General features: G+C 52.5%; 2 protein-coding genes across 7 annotated transcripts in view; both read right to left on the reverse strand.

The window, feature by feature from the left end:
* The window catches only part of SETD2 (SET domain containing 2, histone lysine methyltransferase), a 69,611-nt gene extending 67,638 nt beyond the window's left edge, over nt 1-1,973 (reverse strand). Inside the window, exon 1 of one of the 2 annotated variants that reach the window (XM_075746888.1) lies at nt 1,672-1,973. In XM_075746888.1, the coding sequence (XP_075603003.1) occupies nt 1,672-1,709 (38 nt within the window). In that variant the 5' untranslated portion in view covers nt 1,710-1,973. Of the gene's footprint in view, nt 1-1,669 lie in introns of both variants that reach the window. The other variant, XM_075746887.1, reaches the window with a different exon arrangement.
* Nucleotides 1,974-2,976: 1,003 nt separating this feature from the next.
* Nucleotides 2,977-18,279, reverse strand: part of KIF9 (kinesin family member 9) — a 28,959-nt gene continuing 13,656 nt past the window's right edge. For 4 of the 5 annotated variants that reach the window (XM_075746890.1, XM_075746891.1, XM_075746889.1 and 1 more), the window contains 9 exons: nt 17,924-17,979; nt 16,897-16,987; nt 15,682-15,812; nt 14,194-14,376; nt 12,179-12,387; nt 10,489-10,668; nt 8,523-8,638; nt 6,099-6,203; nt 2,977-5,443 (listed from right to left, as the gene is read on the reverse strand). In XM_075746890.1, the coding sequence (XP_075603005.1) occupies nt 5,336-5,443; nt 6,099-6,203; nt 8,523-8,638; nt 10,489-10,668; nt 12,179-12,387; nt 14,194-14,376; nt 15,682-15,812; nt 16,897-16,987; nt 17,924-17,979 (1,179 nt within the window). In that variant the 3' untranslated portion in view covers nt 2,977-5,335. The remainder of the gene's footprint in view (nt 5,444-6,098; nt 6,204-8,522; nt 8,639-10,488; nt 10,669-12,178; nt 12,388-14,193; nt 14,377-15,681; nt 15,813-16,896; nt 16,988-17,923; nt 17,980-18,279) is intronic. The other variant, XR_012834247.1, reaches the window with a different exon arrangement.

Consider the following 18,279-nt stretch of genomic DNA (forward strand, 5'->3'; position numbering starts at 1 on the left):
TCTGAACGCCTCCTGACAGCTTTCAGAGTCCCAACCCAGAACGCACACCCCAAGAAAACCCCGAAGTCAGACCAATAAATTAGCATTTCTTTGAAAAAGTTTGTTAGAGAAACCACTCTGGCTTCTCTCGAGAGCCCAGGTTTGCGATACTCAGGATTGTTTTAGACAACAAGTGGCAGCGTGATATAACCCATACGCTTTTAACCGCCAAGCTCCGTGTGACACTTGGTTTGACACCAAATGCCACACGCCACCCCTGCCCCCCGGGGACAGGATCCTTCACGCTCTAAACTAAAAAGGTCAAATACCTAAATTAGGTTTAAACTTTATGGACGGACAGTAGAGTCGTCTGAACCCGGAGAGTCGCTCAGGACGGGACCAGCACTCCCTGCCAAGGTTAAGCTCATGTAAATCAGGTGCAGGGCTTGCTCCAGGCTCTCCCGTCCCGGGAGAGAGGCAGGAGCCACGTCTAGCAAAACACAACCTGGATTCAAACTGAAATCCTCCATCTCTCACTAATTTTAGAAGGCTCGGCTGAAACAGATCCTCAGCTGCTCCAGGTGGGCACAGACAGAACTGGTAGCATTTGCTCAAAAAGGTTTGCTCTGTCGTCCTTGCTCAAAACGCGCCATTTTTAGCTTTGCCTCCAATCCAACCATTGCACAGAGGTTTGCTACACGCCAGGTGTCCGCCTCCTTCCACCCCAGAGCCGGCCACGCGTCGCAAAGTTTACGAAGCACCCTGAATCCTTTGCGAAGGAAATCTAAAAATGCAAAAACAGCGTTCAGAACCAACAAGAAAGGGAGGAGGGGGAAAGAAACCCCACCGCTACCAGCGGGAAAGGCTTGCTCAGAAGAAGCGATAAAGCCGGCGGCCCTGGTCTGGTGTTGGGGGGGGTTAGTGAAAATCCCCAGCGCAGAGGAGAACCAGAGTTCACCGGCCATTAGGCTGCTCTCCCTCCTTTTGCCTGGCTCCTTCCTCCTGTCAGAAAATGGGGTCAGGGCAGGGGCCGACCCGGGGCTGTTGGAGGGAGGATTCAAAGGGCAAAAGAAACACGGGACTCGGTAACTCCTCCGCACACCGGAATAAAAATAAATAAATAAATAAATAATAAAAAAAATAATAAAGGTGCGGAAAAATGGCCCCCCCGGGGAGGCCGGGACACGTCCGCACTCACCGCCCGGCCTCCCTCCGCGGGGCGGGCGGCACCGCGCAGCCCCGCCGGGCCAGGGCCCCGGGCCCCGCCGCCCCCAGGGCCGGGGAGTGAGGGAGGGCAGGGGCGGACCCCGCCACCCCCGGCCCCGGCAGCGCCCGCCGCTCCGCTCGGCTCTTCCCCCCTCCCCCCCCCTCCTTCCCCCGGCGCCACCGCGCTGCCCGGCCTCCACCCGCCGGCGCCCGGCCGCGGCGCTCACGCGAGGCCGGGGATGCGCGGCCTACCCCCGCCGGCCGGCCGCCCGCCCGCCGCGCCCCGGGGAGGGAGGGAAGGGGCGGCAGCGGCGGCGGTGCCCCGGTCCCCCCCACCCCCCGGCCCCGGCGGCTCCCTGCGGGGCGGGCGGCCCGGCGCGGCGCGGCTCGGCCGGGCCCGGCAGGCCTTAGGCCGCGGCGAGGGCGGGGGGGGGGGGTGGGTGGGGGGGAGCGGTCGGGACGGCCGCCGGCGCGGCCCGCGCTTACTCCGGGGTGGGGTGCTCCGGGTCGTAGAAGTCCCCCATGGTCGGGCGGCCGCTGTCGGGGGGCAGGCGCGGCCCCTCGGGCGGGCAGGGCCGGGCCGGGCCGCGCCGCGCCGCGGGGGAGGCCCCTCTCCGCCCTCCGAGCCCGGCGGGGGCTCGGCTCCGCCGCCGCCGCCTCACATCCTCCGCCGGGCCCCGCGCTGCAGCGGCCGCCGGCGGGGCCCCGCCATCCGCGCCGTGCCCTGCCCTGCCCTGCCCGCCGCCCGCCGCCGAGTCCGCCCCGGCCGCCCGGCTCCTCCCCGCCGCGCCGCCGCGCCGCCGCTCCCCAGCTCCCCTGCCCGCTGCCGCTCCGCTCCCCCCCGGGCGGGCGGCGGCACCACCGCCGGGGACAGGCCGGGACCAGCCGGTGGATGCTGGGGATGTCACCGGGATCAAGGCAAGGGGATCACCGAGGCCGCACCGGGACCGACCGCCGGGATCTGCTGAGGATGGGGCTGGGGTCACCCCCGGGATCACCACGCCGGACACCGGGACCACGGCAGGATCGGCCGCAGGATGACCGGGATCTCCCCGGCATCACTGGAACCACACCGGGAACTCACCGGGATCACCTCCGGGATCACCGGCACCCTGGATCACCCCTGGCACACCAGGATCACCCCCAGGATACCAGCACCCCAGGAACTGGGATCACCAGCACCCCAGGATCACCCACAGCCCAGGACATCGGCACCCCCAGGATCACCAGCACCCCTGGATCACTGCCGGGATCACCAGCACCCCTGGATCACCGCCGGGATCACCAGCACCCCCAGGACCATCCCCAGGATCACCAGCACTCCCAGATCACCCCCAGGATCACCGGCACCCCTGGATCACCGCCAGGATCACCAGCACCCCTGGGACCATCCCCAGGATCACCAGCACTCCCAGATCACCCCCAGGATCACCAGCACCTGCAGGATCGCCACCGGCGCCACAGGACACCAACACCTCCAGCATCCCCGGCACCTGGGGATCACTGGCACCCCAGGATCACTCCCAAGTCACTGGCACCCAGGGACAACCTCAGGATCTCCCCCAGGATGACAGGCACCCCTGGGATCCCACCCAGGACACCCCTGGGATCACACCCAGACACCAGCACCCCCCAGGCCCCCACCAGCCGCCCAGATCCGCTCTCCGTGCCCACCCCGGTCCCCTGCTCTAAGGAGGTACCCAGGTCCCTGCACCCCAGCACGGTGCCTGTCCCCAGGCCCTGCCAGTGCCCAGTGAGAAATGCCAAAAAAATCACTGAAAACTGCTCTTATCACACGTTACTTTATTTCAGCAGCTTCCCAAACCCCAGGGAGACCTCCTCCAGTGAGACGGTGCTGGAGCACCTCAGGACACCTACCCGCTTTCGGGGTACGGTAGGACCTTCCCGCTCACGCGGGAGCCTCACGACTACATTTGTAGCATCCAAAATTGAGATTTCTTGCTTTTTTTTTCCAGATTTCGGACCACAGCATAGGCAACAGTGGCACAGGGACCCACAGGGACGGGATGGGTGGCACCGAGCAGCACCCACGCCGAAGCATGAAGGGGAAGCAAGGCCAGTCAGGTGGAGGAGAAGGTTGAAGGAAGGCTTAGCTCAGTTCGTGCGGACGCATTTTCTTGGGGAACGCAGCCCAGAGTGAATTTCCAGCAGCTTTATCAGCCTTTGGAAATTGATAATTACAAAGAAAAGGAGATTTCTAGGCTGTTATCCACAGCACTTCTGGGGAGCAGGTGCTCTTACAGTAACAGAAACGAGCTGCAACAAATTAAACCAAACCCAACAGCTTGGACTAAGTCATTTTCCCAGCATTTCACATAAACGGGGGCGGCATGTGGGAAACCTCCGACCCGGGATGCTTGAGTTCGGGGATGCTCCCACCACGGCTGGTGCCGGTTTTGGCAGCAGGAGCTGTTCGTCCCCCCCGTTCCATTGCTCGGCGGCGCCCAGCCACCGTCACCCCGTAAAGCTCCAGCCAAGCGCCAGCGGGTTTTCCAGTAATCCCAGTCATTTGCCAGGCTTTGGCCAGGGCTCCAGGGCTTTGAAGCATGGGTGCTGAATTTTGGGGCTTTCAGCGTTATTCTTCCAGCTCTCCAAATAATGTCAAAGCTCTGGGGGTTCCACAACCTCCTGGAAGGATAAAGAAGCGGCTCCTGAACGCAGACGGGACCCTGCACGTTCGCTGCTCCAGTGGGCGGCACCCACTGTGCTGCAGCGACAGAGAGCAAACACCGATGGCCACCCAAAACACGTAGTAGACCCAAAAATCATGGGTGACACGTTTCTTCCTTGAGGAGAGAAGCAGCAGAAACTCCAAGGAGGAGCTGGACCCCAAGAGCTGCCTTAAGCCAAGCTTGCAGCGTGACCAGCACGTATATACGTACATATATATGAACCCACGTCCGTACGTGGCCTGGGAGCCATGGTACAGACGGAGAGGAGCCATGGGGGAGCTGCCACTGATGGCAGGTTAGGCTGGAGAAACCGCTGCCTGCCATCACCAGAGCTGCCTGCAAGGCCCCGTGCTGCTGTCGTTGCCCAGGCGGGAATTAAATGAATATTTGTTGGTTTGTTATCTTCTCCCGGCAGATCCGTATGCCCAGACATCAGGGCACCCAGCGGCACGGCCAGCCCACGTGTGCGACTTACCCTGCGCCCTGGGTGAGCTGGGTGGCGGAGGGAGCCCTGCGAGATCTCGCGTCTCTCATCGTTTTGGGTAAATCGCAGGAACGGCCCAGCTCTGCCCCGGCAAAACTGATGTGGCCCTGAACCGTTTGCAGGAGGAGGAGGAAATGGGACTCCCTTGGCTGGATATTTTGTATACAAACTTCCCTGGCATGTGCCAAGCTGGAATCGGCTTCCCACCTCCACTGGTGCTGGAGGCACAGCTAGGAGGAGGAGGAGGAGGACTTCCAGCAGGCCTTCAGCAGGTGAAGCTGACAGCAGCCTGGTGAAGCAGCACAGTGTGCCCTGGAGCTTTCCGGTTGCTGGGCACCATGATCTTCCCCCTGGATCTGAATCACCTTCCCGGAAAGCAGTGGGCAAACACTGCCCTGTTGCCGCTGCGTTGGGGTGAGGAGGCTGCCGTAAATCGATGCTGCCGCGTCTTAACGCCAGGCAGCTGACGGAAACGCTTCTCTGCTGCGTGCACCTTTCCAGCCCCTTCCCTCTGTCCAGGAAGGCAAACGCCCTGGGGTTGCTTCAATCCGAGGAGGACTCGCTCTCAGCCAGACTCAACTTCCACCTTGAGAGCATCAAACTAGCAAAGATGCGACCTGACGCTCCGTCAGGAACGAGCGCAGGAGGCCCTTGCCTCCGGCATCAGGAAAGAGGGAGGCAGAAGCAGCCGGGGTTGTCCACGACACACCTCTCTGTCGTGACGCTGCATTTTCCAGAGACGCTGAGAAAAACAAGCGTTGCTATTTGAACTCCCTGGCTTGCTTCCTGTCTAAACAGCAGGTTTGATTACCAATAACTGTCAGTCTAGCTGCACAAAAGTTGAGTGTTGGGTTGTTTTTTTTTCCCCCTACTGTTTATTTTTGATAAATCTATTGTGGACGTGAATGTGAGGCACTTCCTGAGGTGGTGTTGCTTGTGCTGAATGCCAGGTTCCAGGCTGAGCCCGAATCTGCTACGTGACGTGCAGAAATGACAGGGGTTTGTTCTTCCCAGCAGCTGCGACGAGCCCGGGTTTCTTCCGCATTTGCTCGAGGGACGACATGGTTCTAGCGTACGTGTGCTGGCAACAGAAAACCGAAAAGGATCGTTAACCTGACCTTGGTTTTCAGAGGAGAATTCTCACCTGTAAAAGCATTTTTCCTGCCAAAACAAAGCACCTTCCCGAGTGGTGCTGGGAAAAACTGCCCAAGTAAGAACCACAGGGAGTTTGGCCCCATCACACCAACCTTGTTCCACCAGTGGCAAATCCCAGCAGGCTCAAAGGAGGGCACAAGAGGCTCAAAGTGATCTGGGAAATTCTCCTTCCAAGCACTGAAGGGCTGGTTTTGAGATATTTGCCTTAAAAATCCTTACTGCTGCAGTTGCGCAGCCCTGTTACTCATAAACACCCCATCTTTTTGAAGTCCTGCTAAGCTCAGGGCCTCGGTGGCATCTTACGGTGAGCCCTTGCCAGGAAGGAACTAGAAGTGAGAAGCGATGAGATTGGTTTTTTTAGCAGAAGACCAGCGCAGGATGGGGCTTTTTCATCAGCCAAAGACAGAGACTATTTCAAAGAGCTTAGTTGTGCTACCGAACCAAACCAGCACCTTTCAAAAGGTTACGGCCCAGGCAGCAGCCGTTCCAGAAGAGTCCCACACCTCTGGCAGCGAGGTGCAGAATCACTCTCCCACCGCACATTAGCAGGGCTACCTGGAACCGGGCCCAGCTGAGCTTACCTTTTGATCAGTCTTCATTTTCGCCTTGTAGAACGAGAGTGAAGCTGGGCAAGCTGGCAGCGTTGTCTCCTGCATCCGCTCAAACCTCTCCTGCTCGTCTTCCTCCTGCCAGCAGAGAGACAGACCCCACCCCGGGTGAAAAAACACAAGTCTGGAGACATAGAGGTCAACTGATTCTGTTTGCCGCATCGAACACTGATTCAACAGTCTCTCTGAAGCCTAAGAAGTGAGAGGTTCCCCCTTTCCCACACCTTAAGTGAGCAGATTTGGGCAGGACTTTGGGGAAAATCCATCTGGAAGTGTAAAGCCCCAAAGGGAGTTCCCTCAGCTGTCTTCTCATGGCCACACTCTGCCCATTAACTCCTCACAGGACGATGTCCCTTCCACTGTGAGATAATGTCACAGCTTGAAGGAGGTCTGAGCTTCAGCGTGGTCTCCCCTGAGTCCAGCTAGCTGATGTCCATGCCCACACTTCTGCAGGGAACCATCTGGAAGGCATGAGCACGCTGAAGAGGACCATGGGTTGAATGGAATTACAATTTTTTAAGATACCAGCTTGTGTGTAATGTTTTCATGCCAGATTTGAGGCTAACTCTAGCAGATTCTTAGGTCACCTTCTGTGGGGGTGAATAGCCTGGAGAAGGGGACAGTGAAATTCTGATGTGATAAAAGGCAAGTGGCCAAACCGAATCAAGCCAAGAGTAAAAGATGCACACCCTGGAGAAATGGGTTAGAACCGTAAATGAAAAGCCAGCCTGGAAAAGGGAAAATGGTTCTGAGTAGGAAACAAACCTCCAGAGAAAAAGGAGGTGGTTCCCTCCCAGAGCCAGCACAGCCAGCGACCCTGACTGGGAAGCTGCAGTGATCTGCCCAGTAAAAGGAACAGGAGAAGAAACCAGCACTGAGCAGCATTACCAGGGACACTGTCTATCCTCCGCCTGAAGATTTCTGCCTGTAACATCAACAACTTGACACAGCTGCAGAGCACTGCTAAAAGGCGTGCTTCGTTCATCTTTGGGCTTATAATTGGTGTGAGGAAAAGAAATCCAGGGCTGGAAACCATTAAGGGAGTTTCTATGAATATATCGAGTAACTTGGGTTAGTAAAAGTGACTAGTGATGGATTTCCTCTTTTCCCCAAAGAGTGACATCCTGCAGGCAGACAGGGTTTTCCTGTTGACCTCATTAGGTGCATCACTTTATCCAGAGGGTTGGGTTCACCGGGGTTTTTTTGCTCTTTCCCATACAGGTCTGTATCTGAAATCTTCCACAGTCTGGCAGATCACAACATTCTGTTTAAAAGTAAACTCACTGCATTATTTTTTTTTCCTCACATCATGGTTGTTATTCATACCCTCAAGGGAACTAATTCAAGTAGGATGGGAAGAACCTGTCTCTGATCAGCTTTAAAACCCTTCACACGCCTTTCCAGAACGGAGTAAAGAAAATGCTCCACTGAGATTTACAGTCAAAATAATCAGACACGTGGAGACAAAAGATTTCCTTTTCGGTTTTCCTTTTAAAGAGCTAAAGCCATCCTGTCCTGCACTACGCATTGGCTAGAAACAGGGCTGTGCGTTTAGGAAAGGTCACACAGCTCACACCCTGCTTAGACTCTTTCCCAGACACCTCCGGGTGCTCCCTGCTCCTGGGAGGGACGAGCTCCTGGGAGAGACGGACCTAGGACCTGTCCCTGCCAGCTGTCCTCCGCCATCCGCAGAGGGTAAGCAGCGATAATGCAGATGTGTTACACCTACAAAGGGCTGATTCGCCCTTGCAGCCAGGGTGGGATCTCCCTCCTTCATCTTGTCAGAGCAAAAGCACTGCCACCACCTTCCTATCAAAGAGCATGAAGGTTTTGGGTGTTCCTATCAGACAGCGTGAAGGTTTTGACTCTGACATTTCATAATGAAGGACAAAACCTGGAATGACTTCAGAGGAGAATAATGCAAAGAAGTCTGATAAATGAGAAGCTTAAGAGAAATGTGCTTTGTCAGGAATGACAAAAAAGACACCCGGCTACCCCAAAGTGGTGGTTTCTAAACAGGGCTGACTGAATACCGGTTGCCACAACACGGAACACAATAGTTCAGCTGTAAACATTTCGGATCGTACAGACTGGAAACCAACTACCCCTTGCACCTCTGGGCAGTTTGCCTGATTACTGATAGTCAGCAGACGACTGGGTACTTCAATCACTCTGGCCTATTTTAGCCTCTTAACGGTAAAGCTAATGTGAAAGCAAGATGTATCTGCAGATAGTTGCTCTCTGCATCACAGCAGATAGCATTTCAATGCCAGCCACTCTGCGTAGAGGAAGGGGCAGAGCTGCCATGCCCTTCTCCTGCCACGGGCTTAGTTGTGCCCTCGTTACCGTACCGCGCGTGGCTATCAAGGAGAATAAACAGCTGCCAGGACAACTCACCAGGCACATGACTCTGTTTATGGGAATCATTCCAGGTCTGATGTTGCCACCGGGCTTCAGAGCTTCCTGCACATCCTTGGGGATAAGGAAGGACTCGCTGTACCAGATCTCAAACTCTGCAAAGCAAAGCAGGGGGCAATGAACAGGGCTGTAATGACCGAAAAGCCAAGGGTGGATTGCTGTCTGGCTCCCTGCCCGTGGATCAGACAGGACCTCAGGGCTCTTAAACTCTCAGACAGGACCTCAGAACTCCTAAACTCTCAGACAGGACCTCAGAACTCCTAAACTCTCAGACAGGACCTCAGAACTCCAAGCTCCTGAGTTCCAAACTATTAGAATAATAACTTTAAAAAGGACAGGGCACTGCCAGCTGGCATCGGCTGTGCTGAGGCAGGCTGCTGCCTGTCCTTGCTGCCTGCGAGGCGGCAGGGACCTGGTGGCTGGCCCTGGGGACAGCCCCCTGGGCATGTGTGGCCCGAGAGGCTGCTGGCCGCGAGATGGCACTGCTCCTGCGTCCCCGAGACACAGACCCTCCGGCTCGGAGCGAGACATTTTGAGTGGGCAGCACATTTGGGGGTCAGATTTCCATTCCAGACCCTAAAGAAGCAGAGCCGCTTTCCATCCCGTAATAGCCAGTGATAACACACAGCAGGTGCTGCGATGAATTCTGTCCTTCTTAATATTGGATATTTCCCGGACACCCACTGCAAGGTGGCTGTGCTCTGCTCCATTCCTCTGGCACGTTTCCCCACGGAGCGGGAGAGCCCACAGCCCCTGAAGAAGGCTGTGCTGCCTAGGAGGAACCCCAGGAACGGAGCTGCTTTCTGTTCGGGGACGGGTAAACAAGGTTAAACGCAGAGCGCTGCTCTTGCTAGGCACTGTGGACATGATGCAACACCACTGACTTTTTACCCTGGTTTTAGCTCTGAGATGACATCTTTGCTCTGGGATGACGAGTCCGTGTTTAAACAAACAGCAAACATCTGGAGCACCCAAAAAATGCCAAACCTGGATCCACCGGAAACCAGTGGCAAAGTTTCTGCGCAGTTACAATTTGGCCCTGTCTATCTCCTGGAACAAGCCATGCATTTCTTTCAGCGTGGGATGCGCTGACGGATACAAGTTGCACTCTGGCAAGTGTGTAGAAAATAAAGCGTTGCCACGTGGACAGCATCCAAAGCTTTGGGACTCCGGCATTCGTACACCTACTGTCTTCCATCACACGGGAAAAAGGCGGGGATACAGCAGGACCACACTCCCGTTACGCAGCTTCAAACTGAGCAGCCGGCAGCGGAGCGCACCATGAATTTGCAGGGATCACCCTCAGCAGAGGGGTGACTCATCACCACGAAGGTGGTGCTTGTGAAGAACACGTTAAAATGACCAAGTTCTGCTTCCTGCCACTGGATCCTGAGTCATGCTGACCTCACAGGGGTACAGAGGAGACATCTGGAGTCCAGAGCCAAAGCCCTGGCCCAGTGCAGTTCTCAGCAACCATCACTATTAAATGAAATCAAGGGTGAGAACCACGGCCATCAGTGGGAGCATTATTGTCAACTTCATTGCGAAAGGTTTTACCCACAGCATTGCATTTAGTGGCGTGACCGAGGAGCAGTATGTCATCATCTCTGAGGGAGAATCTGCAGCAACTCAGTGTAACGTCAAAAAAACCTACCCAGTCATCAACCAAAAAACCAAGCCTGGAAGGCAACAAGAAAAATGACAACAGAGGATGATGGACTTGGCTTCTGTGCAATATGTCTGTGAAGTATTTCAGTACTGAGCTGCTGTCAAGCATCACAGAATCCCAGAACCGTTTGGGTGGGCAGGGACCTCCCAGCCCACCCAGTGCCACCCCCTGCCATGGGCAGGGACACCCTCCACTAGCCCAGCTTGCCCAAAGCCCCATCCAACCTGGCCTTGAACACTGCCAGCTAAACCAGAGGCTGTTCAGAAGCTGTCCTACCTGAGATGAGTTTGTTCCGGCACTGGTCCACCAGATGCTGGCAGTACTGGATTTCTGCCTTCAGGTCCTGCAGTTCAGCATAACCAGACCTGTACTCTTCCTTCAGGTCTTTCAGTTTCATGATGAGTAAAAACTCCTTCTCATCAATTATGATCTGTCCTTTGTCATCAACATACTCTCCTGGAGGGTAAGAAAAGGAAACAAAGGTTTCTCATGAGGGTGGAGAGGGACGAAGAACAGTCATTATACTTCCAACCACATGGTAGTTACCCGGTTATACTGAGGTTAACCACACAACTGACATTTCCTTAGACATGCTTTCTGCAAATACAGCGTTGGAGCGGGGCAGAAATCACTGCTGAACTCCTGAACCCGCTCAGCCCTCCCCGAACTGGGACACGTGCAGATGAAGAGGAGGGACCGGGCTCTGCAGAAAGACACCCACAAGAAGCCTGCTGGAGAGTAGCACTTAGGGCTTTTATGGCTCCTGCTGAAAAACTCCCTGGGCAGCCACGGTCAGGGGTTTTTTTGAGACAAAGGGCTGGTCAGCCCTTTGGGGACAGTTAAGCCAGTGATAAACATCTCATGCTCTTGGTTTCCCTCAAATCAGTTTATTCCTGTGGTTTCCAGCATCCACAATAAACCACCAGTTGGTAGATGTCATCATAAAAAGCAAAGGCCCAAAAGAAGCAAGGAGTCCATGAAAAGACAGACCCTCACTTCGATACAGATTCAAGCTGATTTGCTCATCATCTAGGCAAAAGAGCTTTGCGTCTTGCAGGACCAGACCCTATGGGAAGAGGCCCCTTGCAAAGCAGGGTCACAAAAGTCTCTCTGTAGGAAGAGGAACGGAAGCCAATAGAGCAGAATTCCCTCTGGGTCTGACTCTCTGGCCCTCATTCAGGGCCTGCTTCCTGGTGACCATTTCTTCTCTCTCTCATTTCACAGAACCGAGTTGTTTTGCTGTCCTCCCCACATGCGAGGAACACCACTGCTACTTCCTCGCCATCACACGCAGAGCACTCTGGACCACTCTGCTATTAAAGCCATCTGTTTCAGATTTCTCTCCTTGCCCAGAGGCGTTTCTTCTCCGCTCCTCTGCAGAACGCAACAGCACTGACTCTTGGGAGCCCTGCTGCAGGGACCACAAAACCTGACACACTTCCTAGTCTCATCCAGGCTTATTCCACCTAACAAACATCTTTCTGCAGCACAGTAGAAAGGCACTTACCCCATTTTTTCCTCTAGTACCTTGCAGTTTGGGATTTTCATGAACCAGACTCTAATCTAGATGAAATCAAGCTGTAGGAGATGCAGTACATCTCCACCACCGTAGGGACAAGCCTGCTACCCGTGATTTCTGCACTGTACCGACCTGCGTTTGCCAGCAGTATGCTGCCTAATCCGTCAAAGCATGGGGTGAGGAATCAACCTGACTGCAGCTCACCTCGCTAGCGTAAAGCCTGAGTAGCGCAACTCAGTGAGGCTGAAGGGTGGAGGACTCAGGTGGAGGACTCAGGTGGCAAACCACAAGGCCAGCTACACAGCCAGGGCGTAAAGCCCGGCCTGCCCGGCTGCCCTGGCAAGCAGCAGTGGTGGTCTAGTGGTCTTACCACCAGAACTGCTTTGAAACCAGTGGCTCCCTTCTTCTGTCAGATTCTCGCTGGGCGGTGTCCACACGGTGACTTACCCTGCTGCCACCGCTCCTGCTTCTGAGCCTCCAGAGCCTTTTTGATACCCTCCATCTCATGCTTGATGAAGTTGATCCTCTGTGCTACTGTACTGCTTCTCTTCTTCCTGGCAAGGAGGATGCTTTTGTTCTCTTTAAAGATCCGGTTGATCTCATTTCCGCACTCCTCCTTAAACTGCTCAAACGCCAGTGGCTTGGATGGAGGGGAGCTGCAACAGAATTCGAAGAAAACAGACACAGACGTGCGGAGGTCAGTTTGTTCTGCCCTGCAGCGTGACACAGTTCATGGGAGTGACCATAGCTGAGGTCTGGGGATGATATTTCAATGGGCTCTTTGAGGATCTCGCTGTCCTAGCTGTACCCTGGTACCATCTCTGTGCCAACCTTCATATCCCCTTTCCTCCCCGTACTACTCCCAGAAGAAAGAGTTATTTACATAGAAACCACGTTCCTCAGGAGATGCCTCAGAATTGAGTCTTGCCTGGAAAGCAGATCTTTAATGGTCTGAATTTTCAGAAAAATAATGAACACTGTTCCTCCCTATTGTTAAAGAGAGGAGCTTTTGCTCTTTCCTCGCTGGATTCCCAGCACAGACCAGTCACCTCTGCCAGCCAAACCCCATAGCTGCGTGCATTGGCCGGCTCTACAATGCTGCCACCTGTGGTTTTTAAGTCTTGCCTGTTTAGAAAGACCGAATTCAAAGTGGCATGTGTCAATCCTGACTTTTCTGTGAAATGGCCCGGATGGAAACGTGCCCCCACGAACACCAGCTCTGATTTCAATGCAAACCACGCGGGGCAAGAGGAGAGTCTCTCCAGTGAACGCCACACTCCCACGGATGCTGCTCTGTGCTGTGTAAGGTTGGTTTTGGTGAGCGGGCCAGATCTGGTAGCAGAAGGTAGCTACAAGTCTCCACATTCCTCAGCCCAGACTGGTCAAAGCAAAACTCTGACAACTGCCTTCCCCCAATTGACCTCTTAAGGGCATTTTTCAAACTCCTCCAAGGCTGCGTGAGACTGCTTTCCGTGCCAAACTGCTGGCAAAGCGCTGTAAACAACGGCCACTGGGCAGACTGCCGCAGCTGCAGCTCTGACAGCCAGCTGCTGAGCTACTAAGCGCTCTGGGTTGTGCCTTATGCAGCGTTAGCCACCAGACTTTTAGGATACTAAAATGCACGCAGAGGGCATGGAGGACCACGATAACATGTTAAGATGCTTCAGAAGTAAATTCTGGGACAGCTTCACTGTGATGCTCTCCCTGGGAGGCAGGAACAAGCAAGGATCGGTCATCTACAACACAGGCAATGGAAGTGTTCACAATACTTCGGAGCTGCGTCGCTTGTAGCTTGAGAGTTCTCAGCGAGGAAAGATGGCTGGTGATGGGAAAAGTGGTGTCCAGACTGGTTTGTGTGGGGTCCTGGCCGAGCTCCTGCGAGTGGAACGGCCTCATGCTGTTGAGCACATCCTCCTGGAAAGAGTCCTTCGTCTCAGTACCGTCAGTGGTTTTTTACCCCATCAACTCCATCCAGAATGAAATACAATTCAGCGCTGCCCTCCCATGCTAAATTCCTGTCGTGGTACAAGCAGATGACAGGCGCATTGCCGCATTTTTGGCCATTCTCCACTCTTCTGTCTTAATGTGGCACCTCCTGCCATGATCCTGTGCAGCTATTGACCCATTTTCATGACTGTGTGGGGTTTTGTGCTGGACATGAGGTGTCTCTGGGCTTTTACTACTAACCAAAGGGTGAAGAGTATTGCAATTTTCACACATAATAGAGCAACTGGTCAGGACAGAGCTCAAAGCAGATGGAGATGACCACCACCAACGTTCTTTGGTACACAGGGTGTCCACTGCTGCCCTACAATATATTTCTGCACCCAGGAGATTAAGATCTCTGAATCGCTCCTCTTTGCTTTCAAGCAGGTAGTTGTACTAGGGGAACACAACGCGATCGCTCCAGTGTAAACCACCCTCTGGCAAAGGGGATGTACTCCCTCACAGGGAAAGCTTACCTGGGCTGCTGGGAATCCTCCACAGGAGCTGGCTTTGAGAGCTCTGCATCAATATTTGCTGTATCCTGGTTCCTTGCTCCCTCTTTCACATCCAGATCCTTGGTGGGAATTATTACCTGACTTTTTGATGATAAAAAACCATCCAGGTCTCTCCGGGAAAGAGAGCTCCCGATTCTTTCCTTCCTGACAGGGGGAAAAAGATGAACCAGATTAATTAATTTCTTCATAATAGGAAGCAGGAACCAAAACGTGCTGCAGGTGTTAGCTTTGCTGATTCAAAAAACTAAGAGTCTGACGTTGCTTCTACCAACGTTTGCAGTGAAATATCTACTGACGAGGAATAAGATCAGCCTTGTTCTCCCAAATCCTTACTAGAGTAGAGGGACTGCCTTGTGTAGCAAATACTACAGAACACAGCACAGGCTGGACTAGCTCTCTTGAGAAGGATCACAAGGACAACAGTCCCACCATGTCTGGATTGAGGCACACCTGCCGACAGGATAACCCTCTACCTTCAGAGGAACCTACAAACCAAATCCCCTAGGAGTTGATCTAACCCCACATCTAAAGCAAGCCTGACTCTCTGTTCTTCTCCCTCCACTCACCTCCACAAACACGACCAGCCTCATCTGCAGGGGATAGTGCAACTTGAACGAGATACAGAAAAAAGTGCCTGCCAGATGTCCTTCCATCTGCCTACAAACCAGAACTGCACAGAGGACTCCACTGTGTCGTGTGGGTACTAAAGCCTTGGTGGTTCCTCTCTAACACAAGGATTTTGGGGAAATCTCAGGGAGGAACCAAACAGATGCTCTCAGCCACAGTGGTAGTTGTAGAAACTGCCAATGCAGGGATCTCACTTCTATTAATCAGAGCATCTTTCTCTGCTCAGTACCGGGTCCTACTTCCCTCTCAAAATCTCTTCTCCTTATCTGCTCCTCTGTCCACTGTCCCTTCCTCCCCTTTCCACTTAGCAGATCTCCTTCTACCTAGAGAAAAACTGCAGGTTTAACATCTCTGGTGATGCCTGCCTGTCCAACTCTCCACCTCTCTCGTCACAGGCTAACCCTGTCTGTGCTGACCGCAAGCTCTTCAGCCCAAAGCCTGCCCGCCCTCCGTATCCACAGCTCACACCCTGCACGGCGCTCCGCGGCCTCGGTTCATTCGTAGCAGAGGCACAGACCAACCATTGAGAGTAAATCTTCCCCACAACAGAGGTCTGCCCTACCACAGGCTGTGCCTGCCAGCCACACACGTTGTCCCAACATCCTCCCGATGGTGTGGCTGGTGGCCAGAAGGCCACCACAAACCCTTCCAGCACTAAGCTGGAATGTCATCCTCCAGGAAACACAGAACTTCCACGCTCTCGTTAAGCCTGCTTCATCTCTGCCTTCCTCCACAGATTGCCTGTCACACCTTGACCAGAACCGGTCACTGCGACGACACTTTATCAGAGAAAAGGCAGAGCTGTCTGGCTACTAAACTCACCTGGGCTGCTCATTGCTTTTCCTAGATTTCTTCTTCCCACCACGTCTGGATGAAAGAGGAGCAGTTCTAGTCCCAAAATCCCGTCTGTCCTCTTCCCGCACCAAATGGCCATCCACATCAACCACACCTGCCTGGAAACAGTTAGAAATGAAACGTAAAGCATTTGGTCTGTAGCTGTCTAGATGACCAAAGCTACACAGCCCTTGCCCAGGAGATATTCCACCCTGTTGTACGATCTAAGCTGGAAATCTCTATTCACTACCAAGTATTTCAGGGAAAGACATCTCTAAGAATGAAGTGAAAACTAAAATAGGGCCAAAATTATCCTCAAATTCATACACCAAATGTTTCAGCCACTTAGGGGAAGAATAACTTGGGTCCAGTGTCACAGAAATAAAAGCACCCTCAGAAGTCTTCATTTAGTGGAGATACACAGGAGAATTATGTTTCCTCTACTATTTCTCATATTGCTTGAACTGTAAAGCAAGGGGGCCATTAAGTGCTAAAAATCTACCTAAATCAGATTTCACTTTTGTTTTCCACTTCTTTAAATAAAGACTTGAACAGGCCTGTTAGAGACCATGTGCTTCTCCGTTATACCCATGCTTTGCATTTTCCCTTGTGCCTTTCTTCCAAAAAATTCAAAACACCTTCAGTCAAGCCACAGGAGAAGTATGACTCTGCGTAACAGATCATGATTCTTTTATCCACTTTACTGGGTAAAACCAAGGCAAGGAAATAACCACTTCAGAAAGAAAATATTTCACAGATGGAAATAAGTAATGAAAAATACATTGTAAGCTATAAGATAGAGCCCATGTCTCAATTTATGGGTTACATACAATATATTTACTTTGCTCCAGAAATTATAAGGATTAAAAGAGGGATCTGAGCAGAGGCAGGTGATCTGACCCTACCTTCTACAACTGATTGACAGACAGGTCACCTTCTAGTTAGTATTTTCTTCATTCCCATTTAATCAATTATTCTGTTCAGGTAACGGGCCTGATTGTGTGCTGATACGAATGCCACTTTGTTAACTGGTGCACCTCTGCTCCGTGCAAGTTGTTTTTGACACGCTCATCCCATTAACATTTCTGAACATTTCAGATTTCAACAGGGGAAAAGTTGAGAACTTGAGGAAATTGAAGGTTCAGCAGCAAAGGAGCCAGTTCTAAGATGGATTTTGGGCTGGGCTCATGCACCGGACATTACCTTCTGAACAGCAGCAACAGCAGCAAAGTCATTTTTGTCTATCAGAGCGTACTTGCTGCGTAATCTGGCCTCCACTTCGTGCTCCTGTTGACTAAGGGAGACAATAGCCCCTTACCGTTGTGTTCAAGGACTATTTGGTATGTCAAAACCTATAATACCTGCCACTACCAGATTTCTAAAGAAAACCATCTTTTACCTGTCATCTCACCTTGCTGCTTCTATTCTTCCCCATAACCATCGTAACCTTTTCCCATTCCCCTCCTCCTTTCTTTTTCTATGATGCTCCTTTGTGCCTTTCAGACACAGAAGCTTTTTGGTGGCTATTGTAATACTTAGCAGAACCTTTTAATGATCCTGATCAAATAATATTATATCTGTAATCTGCAAGTTAAAAAAGAATCAAGCCCACTCTTTCGGAAAAATAAAAAGAGTCCCAAGTTAAAAAAAATAATAATCAGGCAAAATTTTACCATGAAACCCATTTTGATCCTGGGTCCCAGCAAAGCCTGGCTGCCCAGACTGACCACAGACACTTGTGTTCACACCAATTTCTCAAGGGCAGGCAGATTTTTTACAGCAATATCCCAATGTCACTCTTGTGAGTAGCAACCTCTGCTGCCTAGCCAAACCCTTGCTGCAAAGGTTGGTGGGGCAGGAAGCGAGTGGATTGCCCTAATACCCTTCTTCTTCTTAATTTGCTTCTATTTCATGGCATGAAAGCTGTTTGTCCTCATTTTTAGGATTTTTTTCCAGCCTGTCATTCACCTTCCCTCCTTCAGCCTGAAAAACAACTTTCATCATCAGCGAAGTTTCCCTTGCACGTGACTTACGCGCACTGGAAGGCTAGAGGCAATCATCTTCTTGTGCAAAGGCTAGCAGAATTTGTCCAGAATTGTGTTTTCCATTACAAGCTATTCCCTGTACTTCATAATAATTCTTCACCAATGTCACGGTGTGATATCACAGACAAAAGCTCGGTGGAATTTCTAAACCTTACTGCGAAATGCATCGACCTTGGATATCTTACCTTACAATCAGTTTGAACTGCTTAAATACCTCCTGGACTTGCCTGACGTTCACTATCTGAGGAAGAGATGTATACAGTGAAGATAGAGGTAAGCATTTCTGTGCGAGGGCTCTGCTTTCCACTTGCTGGGTATCCACACTCGAGGAGAGCTACCTTTATCCTGCACTCGAGAGTCAGGCTGGAGGTGGATACATTGCTCACTCTGAGGAGATTTTTAAAGAGAGGGGAAGCTGATAGACTCTGGTAAATGCCACGGAGTGCAGAGCCATCAAGATAATGAATTATTTACAATAATTTTACAATAGATGGCATCTACTGACCTTGCAGATTATGATGCTACTTCTCTTTTCACTACC

Source organism: Balearica regulorum, chromosome 2, assembly GCF_011004875.1.
Source record: "Balearica regulorum gibbericeps isolate bBalReg1 chromosome 2, bBalReg1.pri, whole genome shotgun sequence".
NCBI classification, from domain to species: domain Eukaryota; kingdom Metazoa; phylum Chordata; class Aves; order Gruiformes; family Gruidae; genus Balearica; species Balearica regulorum.